Source organism: Telopea speciosissima, chromosome 5 (genome assembly GCF_018873765.1).
Source record: "Telopea speciosissima isolate NSW1024214 ecotype Mountain lineage chromosome 5, Tspe_v1, whole genome shotgun sequence".
Classification (NCBI taxonomy): domain Eukaryota; kingdom Viridiplantae; phylum Streptophyta; class Magnoliopsida; order Proteales; family Proteaceae; genus Telopea; species Telopea speciosissima.
This window is the reverse complement of record NC_057920.1, coordinates 54892421-54913553: the sequence shown is the minus strand read 5'-3', so window position 1 is coordinate 54913553 and position 21133 is coordinate 54892421. Positions and strand designations below refer to the sequence as shown.

The 21133-nt window shown below is 40.8% G+C and overlaps 1 protein-coding gene across 1 annotated transcript in view; it reads left to right on the top strand.

The window, feature by feature from the left end:
* LOC122661979 overlaps positions 1-21133 on the top strand; it is a 140647-nt gene that overhangs the window by 51104 nt on the left and 68410 nt on the right. Inside the window, exons 6-7 of the mRNA XM_043857512.1 lie at positions 861-1026; positions 17954-18090. Of these exons, the coding sequence (XP_043713447.1) occupies positions 861-1026; positions 17954-18090 (303 nt within the window). The remainder of the gene's footprint in view (positions 1-860; positions 1027-17953; positions 18091-21133) is intronic.

The following is a 21133-nucleotide window of genomic DNA, read 5'->3' as shown; positions in this document are numbered from 1 at the left end:
AGTGTGATAGCCATTGTGCATGAGTACATCATGAGGCGTAGTTGCTGGGACACATCTTTATTAGCTGATAGCCATCGTACATGAGTACCTCATCAGGCCTTGTTGCTGGGACTCATCTTTATTTGCTGTCCACACTCCTCTCTATTATCACTTAAGGGGGTGTTAGAGTATTATTTTACTACTCTCTAGCTTAAGTTCACTAGGTAGAACAGTATGTGATATGATACTGATTGCTATATCCTACGGTCGATCTCGATTTGATCGCATGGCTATTATTTATTCCCTTGCCTACTTAAAGCAAGGTATATTTCTCTTTTTGGATAATGCCAAGCTATCACTTTCTAACATTTATGATTCTCCTTATGGCTCTTTGATTTTTGGGTTTATTAATTTTTTATGGCCACTGTCACTGCTACAAGTATCCCCCGCCATAGGCTCCTTGTCCCAAATGCTCAGTCTTGGACAACAAATGCCCTAATTGGGCTCTTTTGAAAGAATTGTTAGAGATAATAATCATTTTTACTTTTTGCCTTCAAGGCTTATCTCCTTTACATGGTTTCTCTTTTCTTCATTGAATAACTTTATTAGCCCGTATTTACCAATAACACCCCTCATTGGTAGAACTATGGTACTCTTTTTTCTGCATTCCCCCACAAAGGTGCTCTAGTGGGTGGCCGGTGCCATATTTTACCATGGTCACTTACTTCCTTAACAATCATGAGCATCCAACAAAACAAGATGAATGCTGATTGCATGGATAGATGTAGCTGCAGTGAACTTTAGATGGATCACCTTTTAGTCTTGCTTGAGCTTCCCATGTTTGCTCAATTTTCCGTGGTGCATCTGTCTCTTTTGTGCAGGGTGCATGAAGGACGGATGTCATACCAGACAGGAGAAGCCCTTCAGCTTTTTAATGAGCAAATATTATGCATTGGTTCTAGCAAGAAACGACCTGTTCTAAAATGGGAGAATAACATGGCATGGCCCGGAAAACTTACTTTGACAGATAAAGCTCTCTATTTTGAGGTATTGTTCTTTCAGATAGAATAATTTCAGCAAAAATTCGTTGAACCAAAAAGAATCGTGTGGAAGGCCACATTTGTCTTCCTGTTGGGACTTGGGAGTATTTGGACCATGGTTTCAGCAGTTAATTTGACTAATGTAATGCGAATTATATTTATGATTTTCAACAAGGAATATCTAGTTGAGGAAAGATAGGCCTCCATATAAATAATAATGGTGGAAGATATTGTACTAGCTTCTGTTTGTTAAAAAAGTGACTATTGGTTTTAAGTAATCGTTTTTGTTAAAAAATCGGTCGGACATTCTATGGAAATAGGTAAATGGGTTGAGAGTGAAATGTTTTTGGAGGGTAGACGAAGGGTCAAGGACAAGAAAATCCACGAATTTAAGTTCGAGAGGATGCAAATGTGAGACTGACATTTTTCTTGTACCTATCTCCCAAGAATTTCATGGCAATTGGTTGGGTGGATTTGGACTAAGGCTCTTGGGGTAATTGCATGGCTGAGCCCAGGTTGTTTATAACTGGGCAGGTTGGAATGGCCTGCATAAAATTTAAATGTAAATTAACTTGGCAAATGGTGGATCTTGGTAGGAAACCAGTGTGTTGGGCACGTTTGGGCTGGGTGAAGGGGAGTATATTGGCTTGTCAGGCTGGGATCCATGCCTTGAGAGTTGAGATGGCCATTTAGTGATTGGGTTAGTGGGCCAGACTGTTAAATGCCTGTTTATTATTTGGGCCAGGTTGAGAATTGCCATCCATGCCAAGGACTGGGCTAATTGCATGGTTGAGTCCAGGTTGTTTATAATTAGGCAGGTTGGAATGGCCTGCATAAAATTTAATATAAATTAACATGTCAAATGGTGGATCTTGGTAGGAAACCAGTGGGTTAGGCAGGTTTGGGCTTGGTGAAGGGGTATATACTGGCCTGTCAGGCTGGGGACCCATGTCTTGAGATAACCATTTAGTGATTGGGTTGTTGGGCCAGACCCGGTAATAGCCTGTTTATTATTAGGGCCAGTTGAGAAGTACCATCCATGCCAAGGACTGTTTAGAATGATACACTCAATGCGGAAAAAACTTATTTACCACCTGCCTGCACTCTGTTGAAGGATCGTGAATGGCAGTATATATACATTCACTCATAAGTAAACAAAAACTCTGGATACGTAAATATATAGACAAGCATACATGCTTAAGTAAAAAAGAAGGAACGGTGGAATTTATTTACAGCATACACAGAGGAGCTGTACTGCTAAAAAATGCATGAAAATGCAACCTGGATGCAAGCTTTGACATCCGTCTTTAATTAGCATTCTCTTCTTAAGCCCTTTTTATTCTTTAATAATAGGGTTCGGAAAGAGTAGTTCTGAAACCCTGGTAAACAAGTCTATACTTAAATATTTAGACAAGCATACATGCTTAGGTAAAAGAGAAGGAACAGTGTGGAATTTATTTACAGCATACACAGAGGAGCTGTACTGCTAAAAATTGCATGAAAGTGCATCCTGGATGCAAACTTTGACATCAGTCTTTAATAAACATTCTCTTAAGTCCTTTTTATTATTTAATAATAGGGTTTGGAAAGATTAGTTCTGAAACCCTGGGATACAAGTTGTGCCCTGTTTGATCCTCATATATTCTGTAATTTCTCTCCATACAGATTACAGATTTACCAACACACCATAGCTGGAAAGAGTCTCCACAATAATCTGCTTTTGTTGAGCCCATGCAGTCTCCAACATGAAAAATGAGGTTTACATCTCTATGATGTCCTTAGCACACTCACTGTTGAGTGAAGGTGTCATTCATGTCTCCCAAATAATCCAAGCTAGAGCACTGGTTGGAAGTAGGAAACAGATTACTTCTTGTGCATGCAGCACCTGTTTTTGAATCAGCCAACCTCTGCTAATAGGGTAATGAGAGTTGAATTTCTTGTTTTTGACCAGAGTCCTGATTAAAAATTTAACCTCAACTCTGGATCTTCATCTTCCAAATTCCTAAAAACCAACAATGAACCTCATCTAATGCAAGAGATTGAATGACAGAAATGGTTGAGTTACCACAGCCTGGAAGCTTAGTTTACGTTATCACTGCCACTGTGTTACACCATATATTATCCAAAAGCTGATATCGTTGCCCCTGGCCACACAACTGGATTCCTTTCCTTAATTGAGATTAATTGTTGATAATACCTGGTTTGCTTTCCAAAGTGTTTGCTTCACCATACTTTGAGGCTGTTTCTTCTCTCCTCATGCTGTTTGATAGTTTTAAAAGTTGGTGGGACAACTTGGGATTGGTCGATCCACATGGGATTGGTCTCCTCACTTTTGTTGACTCACTTCCTTCGTTCGGATGCTTTGGATTAGCTTTCAACTCAGTGTATCATCCAAGTGGGATTGGGAAAGTCCGCTGATCTACTCAAAAGATCGCCCAGGGTTTCATCACCAAATGTTCTCCCCACCCTCATCCCTCTGCTGACAACCGCTGCAACTTCATTCCCCTTCTCTGTGTGTGTGTGGCACAGTCTATTGCTCCCTTTTCTCTATGCGATTCCCCTCCCCCCTTCTATATCTCCAATTATGCTTGCCCCTTCCGCTGCTGACCCAGTGACCCCTGTAACTTCAACCCAAGAAGGCTTCTCTCGAGAATTCTGTATGCAATTCTCTCCCTCATTTTGTCTCTGATCTCTCTAACCTCTTCCATCACTGAACCCTGCAATTTGCCAATTTCAACCCAGGGATCTCTCTCTCTCTACAAAGTACAAACCCTGCCCCGTCAACACTGTTTTCCCTCTTCTCTCTCTCGGATCTAACTTTCTGTTGGATTCTGTCACAAAAATGTGGGCCAGGGATTGAAAATCATCATTTACCATAATAGTATTTTTTAAAAATTGACTTGCCAATCCACTTGGGTCAGTTGGCCACCGAGTGAGTCAATTTTCCTTAAACTGTGGGCTGTTATGATCAGTGTTACGTCCCATAATCACTTCGAAAGAAAACTCTGGGTTCAATACTTATTCAATGAGTCTTATACAGTTATACCCAATCCTCCAACAGCTTGTGCTTTGTGATTTGATCTTTAGCCAAGTAAATGATAGTTCTTCTGACTTCTAACCATGGAACTAAATCTCGGTCGAAACTGACCGAAATCTCTGAGTTGTCTTGGTTTCAGGCCTGGCCGAACAAAACCCAGGGTCGAAACCCAGTGTCTAAACCTCGAAATGAGATCCAACATGTCTCGGTTTTGGGACTTGACCGAAACCGACCTCAAATCTGAGATTTAAACCCTTCCTTCTAACCTTCATTATCGTCCAGAAGAAGTCTATTTCCAGCTTCTCCAAGGAGGTTGAAAAACTGGAGTGGTGAAGAGACAAAAGAATACACGGGTATGTTGGACAAAACCAAATGCAAGAGTCAGCTTTGCCCCGAGAGTTATCATTTTCTCCATGATGCCACCTTTATTTCGAGCCATGAGAGAGATTTTTTATTTCTAGTTGGCTCCCAAGGATGACCAAGTAATTAGGAGTGACTAGTGCGTGTACTAATTTTACACTGAAGATTTCTTACTGCTTGCATATTAAAAAAAAATTTGCAGCCAGGAACTGCTGGTTACTCCTTCCAATTTTTCCTATCTCTACCACCTCGTTCTTGCCAAAATTGAATTTCTACCCTGATACAGCATCAGACTGCAATACCTCATAGTCGGGTTGTCAAGGTGTCGCCTAGGCGGACGCCTTGGTCGCCTAGTTGGTGGCACCTTGATTTTGGACCCTCTCCAATGCCTTGGGTCGCCTAGACGCTGTGACAACTATGCCTCATACCTGGACCCTTGTTATAGCAGAAAGTATCTACTCAGACACCGACATGGGTATGGCTACGAGATGTGTCAAATCCTCCAAATCGGCATGCAATCTCATTTTGAAATTCTTGGATGGTGTATGAATATTTACTTGCAAATGCACACAAAAACAGTAAACTTGCATCATATAAATCTGCGTCCTTCAACTTTATAGCTTTCAGATTTAAAATACACAGTTAAAGTTGCGGTTCTTAATGTCATGTTGTATGGAAGAGACGAGCCAGGAGTTTCCTCTAGTAGGGGCAATAGATACACATAATTGACAGTGCATTGAGTATGGGTAGTTTTGCCAATGCCAAAAGAAACCACATGAAGCATTGCTACCCTGACCTTCCACGCCCTATCAAGTATCAAGCATGCAAGCTCCTTGTTGATTTCACAAGGTAACTAGGTTTAAGGGTGTAAATTGATCAGTCTCTATTTGATTCCTTGCTTATTGGGTCAAGACCAAGTCTCAGGGTGGCCAGACTCAAATTGTATAATTAGTTGGTCAGTTGGTCTCATTCAGTAGTCGGTCCCTATCAATCGAGTCCCATTCGGTCTATGTACCAGTTGACCGATGAGGTAAGCCATCTTTGATCTAGGATTGATTATTGTTTCTTAATCGGTCTTAATCAGTCTGGTTTTGGCAAGGTTTCTTCATTTGGTCCTAATAGATTCGTCTTGTCAGTCTTGTGTAGTTTCTGACTAGGGTTTGACACTGCAGAGGCTATCTAGAATGAGAAGTGAAGGGGTTGGGTCCAGTTGTATTACATAATGGCCCATATCTCTTATACAGTAGGGGCGCCTTGTCATTGACCACAACACCATCTACCTGTAAATTTTAGCCAAAAAAGCAAAACCCTTCATTCATTTTAAAAAATACTATATAATTGGAAATTTGAAATTTTGACAAAGGAAATTACAAAAGAGAGAGCTTAATAAATGATAGCCATCTAGTTGAGATGGATTAAAAAATTGGCATCTGACCAACCCAAGACAACCCTTATTTGATGAGCAGCTCAGTGTGGCTATAACTGTTAAGAGTTGTTAAAAGTTATGCGATAAGGGTAGTTTGGGAACTAGCCTTTGGTCTAGTTGCCCTATTGTGTATTTTCTATTTTTTACCTTTCTTACGTTTTATCTCCCTAGGGAGGTGTATGTAATATTCTCATTTCTATTAATGAAGTAATATAGGTGTGGAGAGATCTCTCTCACACACAAGACTTGCCACCGAAATATCCTCTGTCCTTCTCTCTCTCCTCTCTGCCTCTTTCTTCTTCAACCTCTTCTCCTTCTCTTACTTGCAGCTCTAACCTAAAAACAAACTTGGTATCAGAGCACCAGGTTTGAGAGTCGTGTTCAGTTCCTTGTTCCTACTTTTTTCTTCTCTTTGGAATCCTAGGGCATAAAGGATTTCAAGGAGGAGATTCCTATGTAAAGATTTATTGAAAGAGTATGAAATAGGTTCCTGTTAACAGATCTGAATTAGAGAATAAGGCTTGGATGATCAAAGATTGATTCCAAGCAATGTATTTATAATATTAGAAGACAAATTACATGGACAATTCTGTCCCTCATAACCGACCCAATACAAAGCATAATAAAAGAGAACAAAAGGACAAGACTATCCCCCACGGTATTCTGTCCCATATAACTGACACTCCCCCTCAAGTTGGTGCGTATATGTCACACATGCCCAACTTGACTAAAACAGGACAGAAAAATTTGCTACTCAACCCTTTAGTGAACACATCGGTTAATTGATCAGCAGACTTCACAAAAGGAACACAGATGAGACCACCTTCAATCTTTTCCTTAATGAAATGTCGGTCAACTTCAACATGCTTGGTACAATCATGCTGGATAGGGTTATGAGCGATGCTAATGGCAGCGTTGTTGTCACAATATAGCATTATGGGAAGATGGACAGCAACTCCAATGTGTTGCAACAACCCTTTAAGCCATAGCAACTCACAGATTCCGTGTGCCATAGCACGGAATTCAGCTTCAGCACTTGATCTTGCCACCATAGTTCAAAATCTCGCGAAATTTCAGCGATATTTCGCCAAATTTCGTATATCTCAAGCTGTCCGAGATACGATACCAATTCGAAATGGAAAAATACCATATTTCGACGATATCTCACGAGATATCGACGAAATATCGTGGACTCACGATATATCGCGAGATATTGAAAAAGTCACGTGCAATATTTTGAATATTTCGGAAATTTCGGTAATCTCGTTTCGAAAATTTCGGAAATCTCGGTCATTTTGGCATTTTACACCCACAGAAAAATACCATATTTCGACGAAATTTCGGTATCTCAGAAATTTCGGTCAGGCCAAAACACCGAAACGAAACGAGATTTAGTACCATGCTTGCCACAACATTCTGCTTTTTGCTACGCCATGTGACAAGATTCCCACCCACAAAAGAGCAATATCTAGAGATGGATTTCCTGTCAGTAGAGCTAGCCCAATCAGCATCAGTGTAAGCTTCAACTTTCAGATGGCCATTGGGAGATAAAAGTATTCCTTTTCCAGGAGCAGACTTCAAATACCGAAGAATACGAATAATTGCCTCCATATGAGAGGAATAAGGATCATGCATAAATTGGCTCACTAGACTAACTGCAACAGCTATATCTGGCCGTGTATGAGAGAGGTAAATTAGCTTGCCAACCAATCGTTGATAGCGACCTTTGTCAACTGGTTCACCTTCTTTCTCCTTAAGCCTTGCAGTAGCTTCTATGGGAGTGTCTGTGGGTTGACACCGTAACATCCCTGTTTCGGACAACAGATCTATGATATATTTCCTTTGAGAAAGGAAGATGCTCTTTGAAGATCGAGCAACTTCTATCCCTAGAAAATATTTTAGAGTTCCTAGATCCTTTATTTCAAACTCACAGTCAAGGAAGTGCTTTAATTTTTTGATCTCATCACCATCATCTTCGGTTACGACAATATCATGAACATAGACTATGAGAATAGTTACCTTATCACCAACTCGTTTGATGAATAGTGTATGGTTAGCATTGCTTTGCTTATAGCCCACTGAAACCATAGCCTTGTGAAACCTGCCGAACCAAGCTCGAGGTGACTGTTTCAACCCATAAAGAGCACTCTTTAATTTACAGACCTTGCCCTTGGTCTTATCATCAGAGAAGCCTGGTGGAATATCCATATATACCTCGTCCTCTAGCTCTCCATGGAGGAAGGCATACTTCACATCCAACTGCTGAAGATCCCACCCAAGATTTACAGCACATGACAATACCACTTTCACAGTATTGAGTTTAGCCACTGGTGCGAAGTTCTCCTGATAATTAACTCCATAAGTTTGGGTAAAGCCCTTTGTAACCAAGCGTGCCTTATATTGATCCACAGTCCCATCAACCTTCTGTTTGACCACAAACACCCATTTACATCCCACAGGTCGTTTCCCTGGAGGAAGATCTACAAGATCCCAAGTATTATTTTTTTTCAATGTTCTCATTTCTTCCAACATTGCTGCCTTCCACTTTCCATTTGTGTAAGCTTCCTGCCAATTTTTAGGAATAGAAACAGAAGAAAGAGAAGACACAAATGCACGAAAAGATGGAGAAAGAGAACTATAAGAAACAAAACGGGAAATGGGATGCTGAGTGCAAGTCCTAGTACCTTTGCAATGAGCAATAGTTAGGTCGGAAGGAGAAATCTTACCAGGAGAAGTAGGGTCTGGATCCAGAGTCGGCAACTGGATGGGTACTGGAACATCTGCCCTCTTCAGGAACATCTGTTGTGATATGTTAAAATGTTGGAGTCGTCGATCCTCTTCTGAAATTTCTCTATGGTTCTCTGAATTGGAGTCAACTCCCCCTGAGTAGGAGCTTCACCATCACCATTTTCCATAGTCTCCCCCAGTATAGGATTATCTAAAGGTACTGGGGCAGCAGCCAAAGGTGATGGGGCAGCAACTACAGGTGATGGAGGTTCAAGAATAGTAGGCTCAAGGGAAGGAGACCCATCCATCACATCCACATCTTCACAAGAACTCTCCCCCTGAAGAGGTGGTGAAGAATAATAAGAAAGCCCTCCATGGAAGGTAACATCCATACTGACTAGGGTACGACGGAAAGGGGGATGATAACACTTATATCCTTTCTGGGTTGGAGAATAACCCAAAAAAAATACACCACAATCTAAGGGGTTCAAGCTTGTCAGGGGACCTGGTATCCCTAGTATAACACACAGCCAAACACTTTAGGGGAAACCGTAAAGGACGAATTCCCAAACAAAACTTCAGTCGGACTACGGGAGTCAAGAACCCTAGTAGGCAAATGATTAATGAGATAGGTTGCAGTGAGAACAACATCTCCCCAATATTGGGAGGGAACATGTCAAGTAAACATTAATGCTCTGGCCATTTCGAGTAAGTGACGGTTCTTCCTTTCGGCCACACCATTTTGGGTCGGGATATCAACACAATTGGTTTGGTGAAGAATTCTATGGTCAACAAGATATTTTTGGAAGTGACCCTCTTTATACTTTGTTCCATTGTCACTTCTCAAAACTTTGAGAGTGGCCTGGAATTGAGTTTGGATCATCTTATGGAAATGCTGAAAACAGGAAAAGACCTTACTTTTCGTGTGCAAAAGGTATATCCATGTGTTTCTAGAGTGACAATCTATAAATGGCAAACCAACGATGTCCATAAATTGAAGTCTTTCGACTAGGGCCTCAAACATCAGAATGAACCACATGGAAAAGGGAAGAACTTCTTTTATTAGAACTAGAATAAACTGAACGTGTCTGTTTGGCCAGTACACACGCCTCACAATAGAATTCTTCTTTATTACAACCCTTGACTAAGGCTGGAAACAAATGAGACAAAGTTCCTAATGGGGGATGACCTAATCTAGAGTGCCATTGGTAAAGTTCAGAAGAGACCAATGAACTTTGATGAAGTGGATAAGGTACGGTTGGTGGAGAAGGATGACCATCATCAAGCAGGTACAATCCACCTTGCACTTTACCACATCCAATCGTCTTCCTTGTCACCAGATCCTGAAAAAACACAGTGAGAAGGAAAAAGAGTTACTTTGCAATTAAGGTCACGAGTAAGACTACTAATGGAAAGAAGATTAGTGGTAAAATTAGGAATGTGTAAAACTGAAGATAAGCTAAGGGAAGGGGTGCAGTTAATGGATCCTTTTCTAGAGAAGGAGGAAAGGAAACCATCAGCTATCCTGACTTTGTCCTTCCCTGAAATGGGAGAATAACAATGAAAAAAACCTAGAAGATCCAGTCATATGGTCTGTAGCACTAGAATCTATGATCCAAAGATGGGATGCTACAGAAGCACAATGATTACCAAATGGGATACCTGACCGAGCAAAATATGAATTTGAAGGAGCAGAGGAATTGGCAGGAGCTGATGTAATAGAAGCCGCAGCAGCAAAAGTCCTTAGCATACGTAGGAATGCCTGTAGATCATCCTGGGATAAACCAAGGTCAGTAGTAGGGGTTGTAGTAACAGTCTCAGTGTGATGAGCCTTGTTCTTTTGTTTTTTCTTGGCAGCCCGTTTTGCTTCAACGTCAGCTGGTTTCCCGTGGAGTTTCCAACACGTCTCTTTGGTATGGTAGGGCTTGTTACAGTACTCACAAGTGAGGTCAGTAGTAGAATCACCAAGAGAAAGGTTTCCAGCAGGTGCAGGAGTAGTCGGGGTAGCAGCCTGGAGGGCTGATCTGTCAGTGGTAGGAGGAGGCTGTAACATAGCAGCCCTAAGATTCTCTTCAGAGGAGACTAGGGCATAAGACTGTTCAAGTGTGGGAAAAGGAGAATGGCCCAACACTTGAACACGAATCTGGTCATACTCCACATTCAACCCTGCCAAGAAATCATAGACCCTGATCTTGTCCACATGTTTCTTATAGGCAGTAATGTCAACAGCTGTAGTGGGGTGGAAATTAGAGAAGTGGTCCAATTGTTGCCAGAGGTTGCACAGGGTAGCATAGTAGTTGGAGACTGATTATTCTCCCTAAGTAGTGTAAAGGACCTTTTTCCTGAGTTCATAAACCTGGGCATCATTGCCAAGCTGACCATATGTCTCTTTGCATGCAGACCAAATTTGAGAAGCTGTGTCAAGGAGAAGAAATCCATGTGCAAGGTCTGAAGTCATAGAACCTATCAGGTATGTCATGAGAACCCCATTCTTGGCAAGTCCCCTACTTTGAGGAGGACCTGGAGCAATCGGCATAACACTGGTGCCATCAATATGGCCAGTAAGGCCATGGCCAGCAGTAGCAAAGGCTGCAGATCGAGACCATAACAAGTAGTTGGAGCCATCCAGTTTGATGGGATTAGGAGGAAAAGTGTGGTAATCAGTTTTGCCTTGACTTTCCTGATCAGAAGTAGCAGTGGAAGTGATTGAGTCACCCATACTTTTAGCAGAGAAACCCAAATTGCAGAGAGGGGCTGTTGTGAAGAGAACTCCAACAAATACTCCAAGATAAAGGCTGAAAATTGGAGGAGAGACTGCTGAAAATATTGTAATACTTGTCTCCAAAAATCAGCAACAGTAGCCAGTGCAATCCCCTAGATCGACTTTTTCAGGGTTTTGAAAAAAACCCTGAATATGGTGAGATCGATGTATGATAGAATGGGAGCAAAAACACACTGGAATGGGTTGAAACTTGGATCGAGTGGTAGTGCTGAATCACCCTTCCAAAAATCAGCATCAACAGAGAACAGTAACCCTAAGATCGATATTTGCAGGGTTGTAGAAAAAAACCCTGATGAGAGCAAAAATCGATAGGGAAAAAGAGTCTTCAGTACGGCTGGAGATAGAACCTTGTCCAAAAAATCTGCTGCAGTTCCTGAGCTTCAATAAGGTAGAGAGATCCCTTGGTAGATAAAGTTGAATCAGTCTAAAAATTTGAAGGCTTCAAAATTCGCAGGCAGGGTACAACAGGCTTCTATCGATTCTGAAATTTTTTAGAACATGAATGAGGTGATGGGGGCAGCAACTGGATCTGTAGATCACCTCATCAGTGCTGCCCTAATGGGAGAATGAAGAACAAGAGGAGAAGGGTGGAAGAAGAACTTGAGAATGAAGGAGAAAAGAAGAAGAAATCAAGAATGGAAGCGAGGAGAGTTAGCCTAATTCGAAACCTGCTCTGATACCATGTTAACAGATCTGAATTAGAGAATAAGGCTTGGATGATCAAAGATTGATCCCAAGCAATGTATTTATAATATTAGAAGACAAATTACATGGACAATTCTGTCCCTCATAACCGACCCAATACAAAGCATAATAAAAGAGAACAAAAGGACAAGACTACCCCTCACGGTATTCTATCCCATATAACCAACAGTTCCTTATAGCCTATATAGATGTTTGAAGACACTACTTGAGCTGTATTGAAGCTCTTTTGAAGATTTGGATCTCACCCAGCTGCTGCTAGGAATACCGCCAGCTTCAAGTTGCAGTCTCTCTCTCTCTCTCTCCTCTCGACATGTGTTTGAGGTTTGAACTGGGCCATTAGAATCGCCCAGGGGTACCTATTGTACCCCCTATGTCCCTCCTTGCTGATTGAAGGAGGTCTATGAGCATAACTCATTTTCGTGGGATCCCATTTGCTGCCCAGGTAAACCCGAGAATGCCTAGTTCCTGTTTTTCTTGCATTTGGACTGCCATATGCTGCTTCCTTGGTTGAGAAATGCCTATGGACAACTTTTGTGAAGTCTTTGAACTAGTTTAAAGTTGATGTTACTCATTGGAGAGTATTAAAGTGAAGTGTTATCAAGGTTGTGCTAGTTTCTTCTCTGCTGAAATCTGATTATTGGGTTGGATTCCATATTTGGGTTGAGTGTGTACTCCCCACTTGTCTTTGGTGTTCTTGTTTATGGTCAAGTACTGTTTCCCTGACAATATGGTTGATTCGGATACATCTGGGCTTAGTTCGGCTGATTCACAGCCCACTCTAACACCAACAGCTCCTCAGTTTGTTTATGAGAGCTCACATCCACAGATTTCCATCGTGAAGCTTGATAACACTAATTACTTGGATTGGTCACATTCAGTGAAGCTATCCCTTAGGAGCAAAGGGAAGCTTGGGTATATTACAGGTGCTATTAAAGCCCCAGAGGTTGGCTCTCTTACCTATGAGAAATGGGAGACCGAAAATTCTACAGTCATGACATGGTTAATCTTCTCCATGAAGCCCGAGATTGGGAGAAGGTTTGCGAGAAAAGAGACTGCCAAGGCAATCTGGGACAATGTTTCCCAGAACTTTGATGGGGTAGGTGACTCTTCCAAGGTCTATTAGCTTCACCAAAAAATTAATTCAATGAAACAGGGTGACAGGACCATTTCTGAGTATTACAATGCTTATATTAGCCTTTTGGAGGAGTATAACCACTACAGGGATCTTCAATTGACCAACCCAGAGGATGAAGCAAAAGTATATCACACTTTTGAAAAGGAGCGTGTCTTCACTTTACTTGGTGGCCTGAACCTTGATTATGAACCAATCAGGATTCAAATTGTAGGCCGGTCCCCTCTTCCATCTCTTGATGAGGTTTGTAGCTACTTACAGAGTGAGGAGACTTGGCGTGTTACTATGGAACCAGCACCAGCATCTCTTGAGAGGTCAGCCCTCCATTCTAGTTCTTTCCGAGACACCCATGCAGGTGGTAGAGGCCAGGGGCCTAACCATGGGGAAGACAGAGCAGCAGGGACAGGTGGTGCTAATGGAGGTGGCAGTTTCCCGTGCTACTTGGACTGTTCTTATGAAACATAAAAGTGATGTTTGTGATGCATTTAAGAATTTTTATCAGATGGTTCTTACTCAGTTTGATACTCGAATCAAATTTGTTCGGTTTGATAAAGGGGGAGAATACATGTTTAGTGGCCTCCAAGACTTCTTTACTAATAATGGTATTATCCATCAGCTAGCGTGTGTTGACACACCCCAACAAAATGTGGTTGCTGAGAGGAAAATCGCCATTTATTGGAGGTCACCCGTAGTCTTTTGTTTGGCATGCATGCATGTTCCCAAGACCTTCTAGTTTGTAGCTCTTCTCACTGCTTCCTTTCTCATCAATCGCATGCCTATCAAACTTTTTGATTTCAAATCTCCCTTAGAAATCTTATCCCCACAGGTTTTTGCTTTCTCTCTCCCTCTTAAAATCTTTGGCTGTGTTTGTTATGTGCATGTTAACAAATCCATTCACACTAAACTTGATCCCAAAGCTCTCAAGTCTCTTTCTTGGGTACTCTTTTACTACCAAAGGTTACAAGTGCTATCATCCCTCTTCTCGCAGGTGCCTAATCTCCAAAAATGTCACCTTCCTTGAATATGTCCCTTTCTTTACCCCTTCTCAGCATCCTCTTCAGGGGGAGAATTGTGGAAGTGAACAGACTGCTGATTTCCTTCATTCTCCTCTACCTATCTCTCCTTTTATGCTTGACATTGGAAAACACAGGACTGTCGATGTGGTTGATACTGATGATCAATCAGGTGTGAATACTAAATTGGTTGAAACAGAAAGTGGTTCTGGTACTGAGAAGGATTACCACTTTCAGTACAAAAAGGGTGAAAGCTTGAAGAGTAAAGGAAAGAAGACTTACCAAGAGTCCTCTTTGGATCCACATCTTGAGATTCATTCTCCTCAATCAGGTGACATCCCTTCCCCTCCATCTAATTTAGACCTTCCTATTGCTGTTAGAAAAGGGAAAAGAGCTTGTACTAATCCTATAGCCCAGTTTGTTTCCTATGATGCTCTTTCTCCTACAGGTCTTGCCTTTATTGCTGCTCTCTCTGCTGCTTCTATTCCCAAGAATGTTACTGATGCTATGTCTGACCCAAAGTGGAGACAAGCTATGTCTGAGGAGATGATGGCACTTGAGAAGAATGGTACTTGGCAATTGGTGGATCTTCCCAGGGGATGTGTCCCAGTTGGATGCAGATGGGTCTACACAATCAAGTATAAATCTGATGGTACTGTTGAGAGATACAAAGCAAGGTTGGTGGCCAAGGGGTACAGTCAAGTCTATGGAATTGACTATCAAGAGACATTTGCTCTTGTGGCTAAGCACAACTCTATAAAAGTTCTTTTATTATTGGCTGCCAATAAAGGTTGGCTATCATATCAGTTAGATGTGAAGAATGCCTTTCTTCATGGCGACTTGGAAGAGGAAGTGTACATGCAAACCGCACCAGACTTCAAAATACCTTCAGCTGAAGGGAAAGTGTGCCTCCTCAAGAAGGCACTATATGGCCTCAAACAGTCACCAATGGCATGGTTTGAGTGCTTCCGGCAAGCTATTCTGAAGAATTGATATTCCCAGAGCCAAGCTGACCACACTCTCTTTACCAAGCGGGGCAATGGTACCATCACAACCCTCATTTTCTATGTTGATGATAGTGTAATCACTGGAGATGATACGACTGAGATAACTAAACTGAAAATCTACTTGGCTCAATAGTTTGAAATCAAAGTTCTTGTCCCTTGAAGTCTTTCTTAGGAATTGAAGTATCAAGGACCAAGAGAGAAATCAACATAAGTCAACGGAAGTTTGTTCTTGATTTGTTGACAGAGATAGGGATGTTAGGCTGCAAACAAGTAAACTCTCCTATTGAGCAGAATCACAAACTAGGAGAAGATTGTGGTCCTTCTCTTGTTGATGCGGGAAAGTACCAAAGGCTAGTGGGGAAGCTTATCTACCTCTCTATGAAACGCCCGTGTATCTCTTATGCCGTGGGAGTGGTGAGCCAATTCATGCATGCCCCCAAGAGTGACCACTTGGATTTTGTGTATCACATTCTCAGATATTTGAAGTCTTCTCCAGGGAAAGGACTGTTGTATGCAAGGCACAATCACTTGAGAGTGGAAGGTTTCAGTGATGCCGACTGGGCTGGATCCATTACAGACAGGGGATTTACCTCAGGCTATTGTACCTTTGTGGGAGGTAATTTGGTTACATGGAGAAGCAAAAACAGCATGTTGTAGCCAGATCCAGTGCAGAGGCAGAATTTAGAGCTATGGTTCATGGAGTGTGTGAACTCATATGGTTGAAAAGACTTGTTTAGGAACTGGGATTTGACATTGAAGGCCCTATGAGACTCTACTGTGATAACAAGGCAGCCATCAGTATTGCCCACAATCCAGTGCAACATGACAGAACCAAGCACATTGATGTGGATCAACACTTTATCAAGGAAAAGATAGATTATGGCTACATTTGTATTCCTTTTGTGAAGACTGGTGTTCAACTGGCAGAAATCTTCACCAAGGCTCTTACCTCTATTCAGTTTGGTACTCTCCTATGTAAGTTGGGAATGCATGGCATTTATTCTCCAGCTTGTGGGGGAGTGTTACAGTTGTTAGAAGTTATGTGATAAGGGTAGTTTGGGAACTAGCCTTTTGTCTAGTTGTCCTATTGTGTATTTTCTATTTTTTACCTTTCCTACCTTTTACCTCCCTAGGTAGGTGTATGTAATATTCTCATTTCTATTAATGAAGTAATATAGGTGTGGAGAGATCTCTCTCACACACAAGACTTACCACCGAAATATCCTCTCTCCTTATCTCTTGTCTCCTCCCTCCCTCTCTTCTCTTCCTCTTTCTTCTTCAACCTGTCCTCCTTCTCTTACTTGCGGTTCTAACCTAAAAACCAACTATAACATCTATGTGTTCCCAAATAACAAGTTATGCATATGGTTGTTGCTAGGGAGGGTGGTGGGGTTGAGATAATTGTCTCCTTCCTCTTTGGTCTTTGCTCAATATTTCTATTTTGGATAGAAATTATGAGTGCATGTACATGATTAACTTGATTTGGTTCTTGGAAATTATATATAGTTGTTATGTATTGTATGTTCATGTACCTGTACCAGTTGGTGGGTTCATTAGCCAAGCTCGAATATCCTAAGAATTAAGTGCACTGGATGTGTCTCCTATTCCTCGACACAACACCACCTGACACCCATGCTCTTACCCATAAAACATTCGCTCCGAAGAAACTGACTGAGGACCAATCTCAAATGTCTCGTTTGGCTGTGATAAACTTTACACAGAACTAGACCATCCACTAGATTTATTTTACTTTATTTTATAATTTTATTTTATTATACCGAAATTTGAATTATTTATCTTAGGCTAATAAATTTGTGAATATTTTTAATATATGATATATGCAGACTTTAATAAAAAATATATTCTGCCACATTTTGTCAGAGAACATCTAAATTGCGGTGCTTATCTTACTCTTCTGCAGAGCCTTTTGTTGTTGCTTATCATGCCTGATCAGTTAAAGGAAGATGTTAAAATCTAAAGGAGAAATATGGTTTGCCCCATTTTTCTAATTCTGTTTTTGTTCTCATATACAATGAATTTCTCTTGGATTTGCCCAACTTTTAAATTTTTTTTTTATGAATTCATACGATCAATTAAATTTGATAATCTCAAAATTCTGTCATCAAATTAAGCCAGCTGGATTTTATATTTTATCACTTTACTCCTCACCTAAAAAAATATAGGACAGTAATGTCCCTATCAGATTTCACTGTCTTTTCGCTTGTATATTTTTGTTAAATTTCATAGTTAGGTATAGGAATGGAGCAGGTTAAAACAAGCACGTGCTCTAGTGCTCTACTCTACTTCTAGTTGTTTGGTCTTGATATAATTTTTGTTGGGTTAGGGTCAGGTATGGTATTTGAGACCCCATGTACTCCCTTCACCCTGAGGGTAAGATACAGAATCCAGCTGGTTTTAAATGACAGAATTTAAATATTATGGTAATCCAATTGATTGTATGAATTTTTTGTATAACTTCTGAAAAGCAAGGCAATATTTAAGACTTTAAGAGTAAAGTTTATCATGTATGAAAACATAAACAAAATATATGAAAATTTTCCCAAATCTAAATAGTAGAGCCATTTGCATTTTTTTCCACAAGCAGTAATGATACTGGTAAAAGTTGACTTTGCCTTAAATCATGAAAATTTTGGTCTAGTTTGGTGTATTTACCTTCTTTGAATTGCTTGTGTTTGGTTAGAATGAATATATGTGGTGACAGTTTTAACTTGCATTAACTTGCAGGCAATAGGCTTGAAGGGTCAGAGGGGAGCTATGAGAATGGATCTAAGTAGAAATGGTTCACATGTGGAGAAAGCAAGAGTTGGACCTTTGGGATCTGCACTATTTGACTCTGCTGTCTCTGTTTCGTCTGGTTCCGAGTGAGTATGCTTCTGTAAACATGTCTCTTCTAGAATCTAAATAGGATCCTGCACTTCCAACATTTACTTTTTTGTTGGAGCTTTTAATTGGGTGACCTTTTTCAATTAAGTCAAATGTAATAGTAGATTATTTATTCTGTATTTGGCCTCATTATGGAAAGTGGAGCAAAGCATCCATTATAACGGCAGTGAGCTTGCTGTTTAGTAGTTCTATCGAATTTGTTAGGACATTGAAGTGAAACAGCAATTAAATGGTATAGCAAACCCTAATTTTTGTGTGGGTTCCCTCTATCTTTTTTTCCCCTTCTCCCCAATTTTTTGAGTTCAGGGCCTTGAGCCAATGAATTTACAAAAAGAGGAGTAAAGCCCAAATGCAAAAATTGAGAATAGAAAAAAAATTTCCTCTTACTTGTAATCCACAATTCACTAAATTATTTATGTAAACTCAACCCAACTCACTACCCAAGGAAAAAATATTCTCAATTCCGGTAAACCTGTTTCCAAGTACTTAAGTCCAGTTGTATGAATCTTGTTCTGCCATTTACTCCATTTAAGGCCCTTTTTTTCATGTTAACTCATTAGTATGTTCTACTCCAACACAAGTTGTTTTCAGCCATCCCCTTCTCCTTTTCCCCACTCCAACTTGCAGCATATTACTCCTTTTTACTGTTGTACACTTGTACTTTTTGGTCTCAGTTGCATATGGCTGTATCATCTTGATTGTCCTTCTCATATCTCATCACCTATTGATTCCAAGGATCAATGGGATTGAGGAAGTTCGGATCAGATGGGGCAATCCAAGGTTATTGCATTAGTACATGGGCTGGCTGATCCATTGCATAATTAGATTGCTTGAAGTGGATTGTCTTATCCTGATTGGATCCTGTTGGGATCAGATGGAACTGATCCATGAACCAATCACAACACTGGATCCTTGATCATCCTTATCAATTTCAACATTATCCTTGTCTTAGTTAATCCCATATTGTATAAGTTATCTTTATTTCCCAACATGTAGCTCCATAAAGAATTGCTCATCTTATTGATGCAGATCGAACCAACCCAAGTATTGGGCCAGTTTTGGACCAGGAAACACTGTTCACGTGAACAGTGTCACAGCCCTTAGTGGAGCCAGCTGGCCTTTTACCAGTCAAGATGCCTTTTATATTTTAGAAATTTGGTTGCTTTAGTCAGTTTCTATTTTCACAATTAGACGTTAGTACTTTCTATTTTGTAATTGGTAGTTAGTTTCTATTTTTGAAATTAGAAAATCTTCACTTCAACCTAGTTGTTGATAGTGCTATGTAACCTCATTCAAGGATTATAAGAACAAGCCAAGGGGGGGCACTAAGAGCTTCACCGTTTAGTTAAAAAAATTTCAGTCATGAATTCATGATTGCATGCCATTGCTGCTGCTGCTCTGCTCTGCTCTCCAGTGAGTGTGCCTTGTGGATCTCAAGGTGAAGGGATTGGGGGATTACCAATCGACTCCTTGCATCTGTTAAGATCGGGAGGCCCTCTTATTTCTCTGTTTCAAGCTGTTTCAAGTTGCTTCAGGTTCCTTCAAGCTGCTGCTCCTGGATCTCTGAAAATCCAGTAAGTTACTTTTATTTTCCTGCAATTTTCCTTCTTCTTCTCATCTTCCAACCCAAGCCCTATCCATCCCCATCAAGCCCCATTAAACCCTAGCTCCATTAAACCCTAAATTTCCTGTCCAGCCTTAACCCACCATCAGAATCCAATTTTGATTGGATCACAGCCTCCTCTCACCACACCCTACACTTGACCTAAGTTACAGCCCCATCCCACCGTTAAAACCCTAATTCCCCTCCTCTCCAACAAAACCCTAAAGCCCTAACATTCCCACAGCTCTTTCCAACCATCAGTTTCTGCCCAAATTTGGCTCGAACCTTCTCCTCACCATTAGGGAAATTCGATCCAAACCCCTGCCCTGAATTCCCATCCTAAATCCTAGTTTCACCTATTTTCCAATTTCCCAAAACCTGAAACCCTAACCCTAATTTTCTGAAATTCAAATTTTCTGTTAAACATTATTCAAACCTACACGGTTAGCTTCCCCTAAGCCTGCCTAGCTTTACTAAATAAAATCCCACCCCATTACCCTAAGTCTAAGCCTAGTTTTGACTTAATTTCCTCAAATCTGCCCCAATCGGCCAGTTATTTTAGGAAGGTCCTGGTTATTGGCTCTTAGTGGATTTATCCTCTATCTAGGACTACATTACTTATAGTCATCTTACGATATTTACTTAAACTTTTAATGGTAGACATGGATCACTCAACACGTCTATGAACCTCTTCACTCCATCCACCCATCTCTAATTTTATAGGCAGGGGAAACATCCTCTTCCATCTCTTTGTCGTTACTGATTGATGATTAAAGTATTAAACTAAGATAATGGAAAAGATTCTAAGATATTTCTTGAGTCTTGATCATCTATCTTAGCCACTTTATTTCTACTCCAATTTTCAGTAAAATTATACTAATGCTTTATGCTTTACTTCTTTCCCGGCCACTTCCACTTAAAGCAAAAAATACTGAAAGATTAGGACCGACTCCAGTCCACCCCCTCCCAGGCATAGTTGTCACGACGTCTAAGCGACCCAAGGCATTGGAGAGGGTCCAAAATCAAGGCGATACCAACAAGGTGTCTAAGGTGCCCAAATCGACCAAGGTGTCCAAGTCGACCAAGGTGACACCTTGACAACTATGCTCCCAGGACCATGCGAAGTGAGACTTTATGGCCCTTTTTATTCCGCTTTACTCCTGTTTATCTTATAACTTTACGATTCTATGCATCCCTCTAAATTGGTGTGCACTCTCTTTTAGTCTCGTTAAACAGAACTGTCATTATCGAACAAAAAGCACTACACTCATCTGGTATAATGCAAAGATGTAGAGTTCATTCTGACCATTGGTGCAGCTCCACTATTATTGGAGATGCACTTGTCTCTCATAATTGTTCCAACACTTGTTACATCTCCTTAATTGTTATTCCTACTTACATCAAGGTTTCTACTTGAA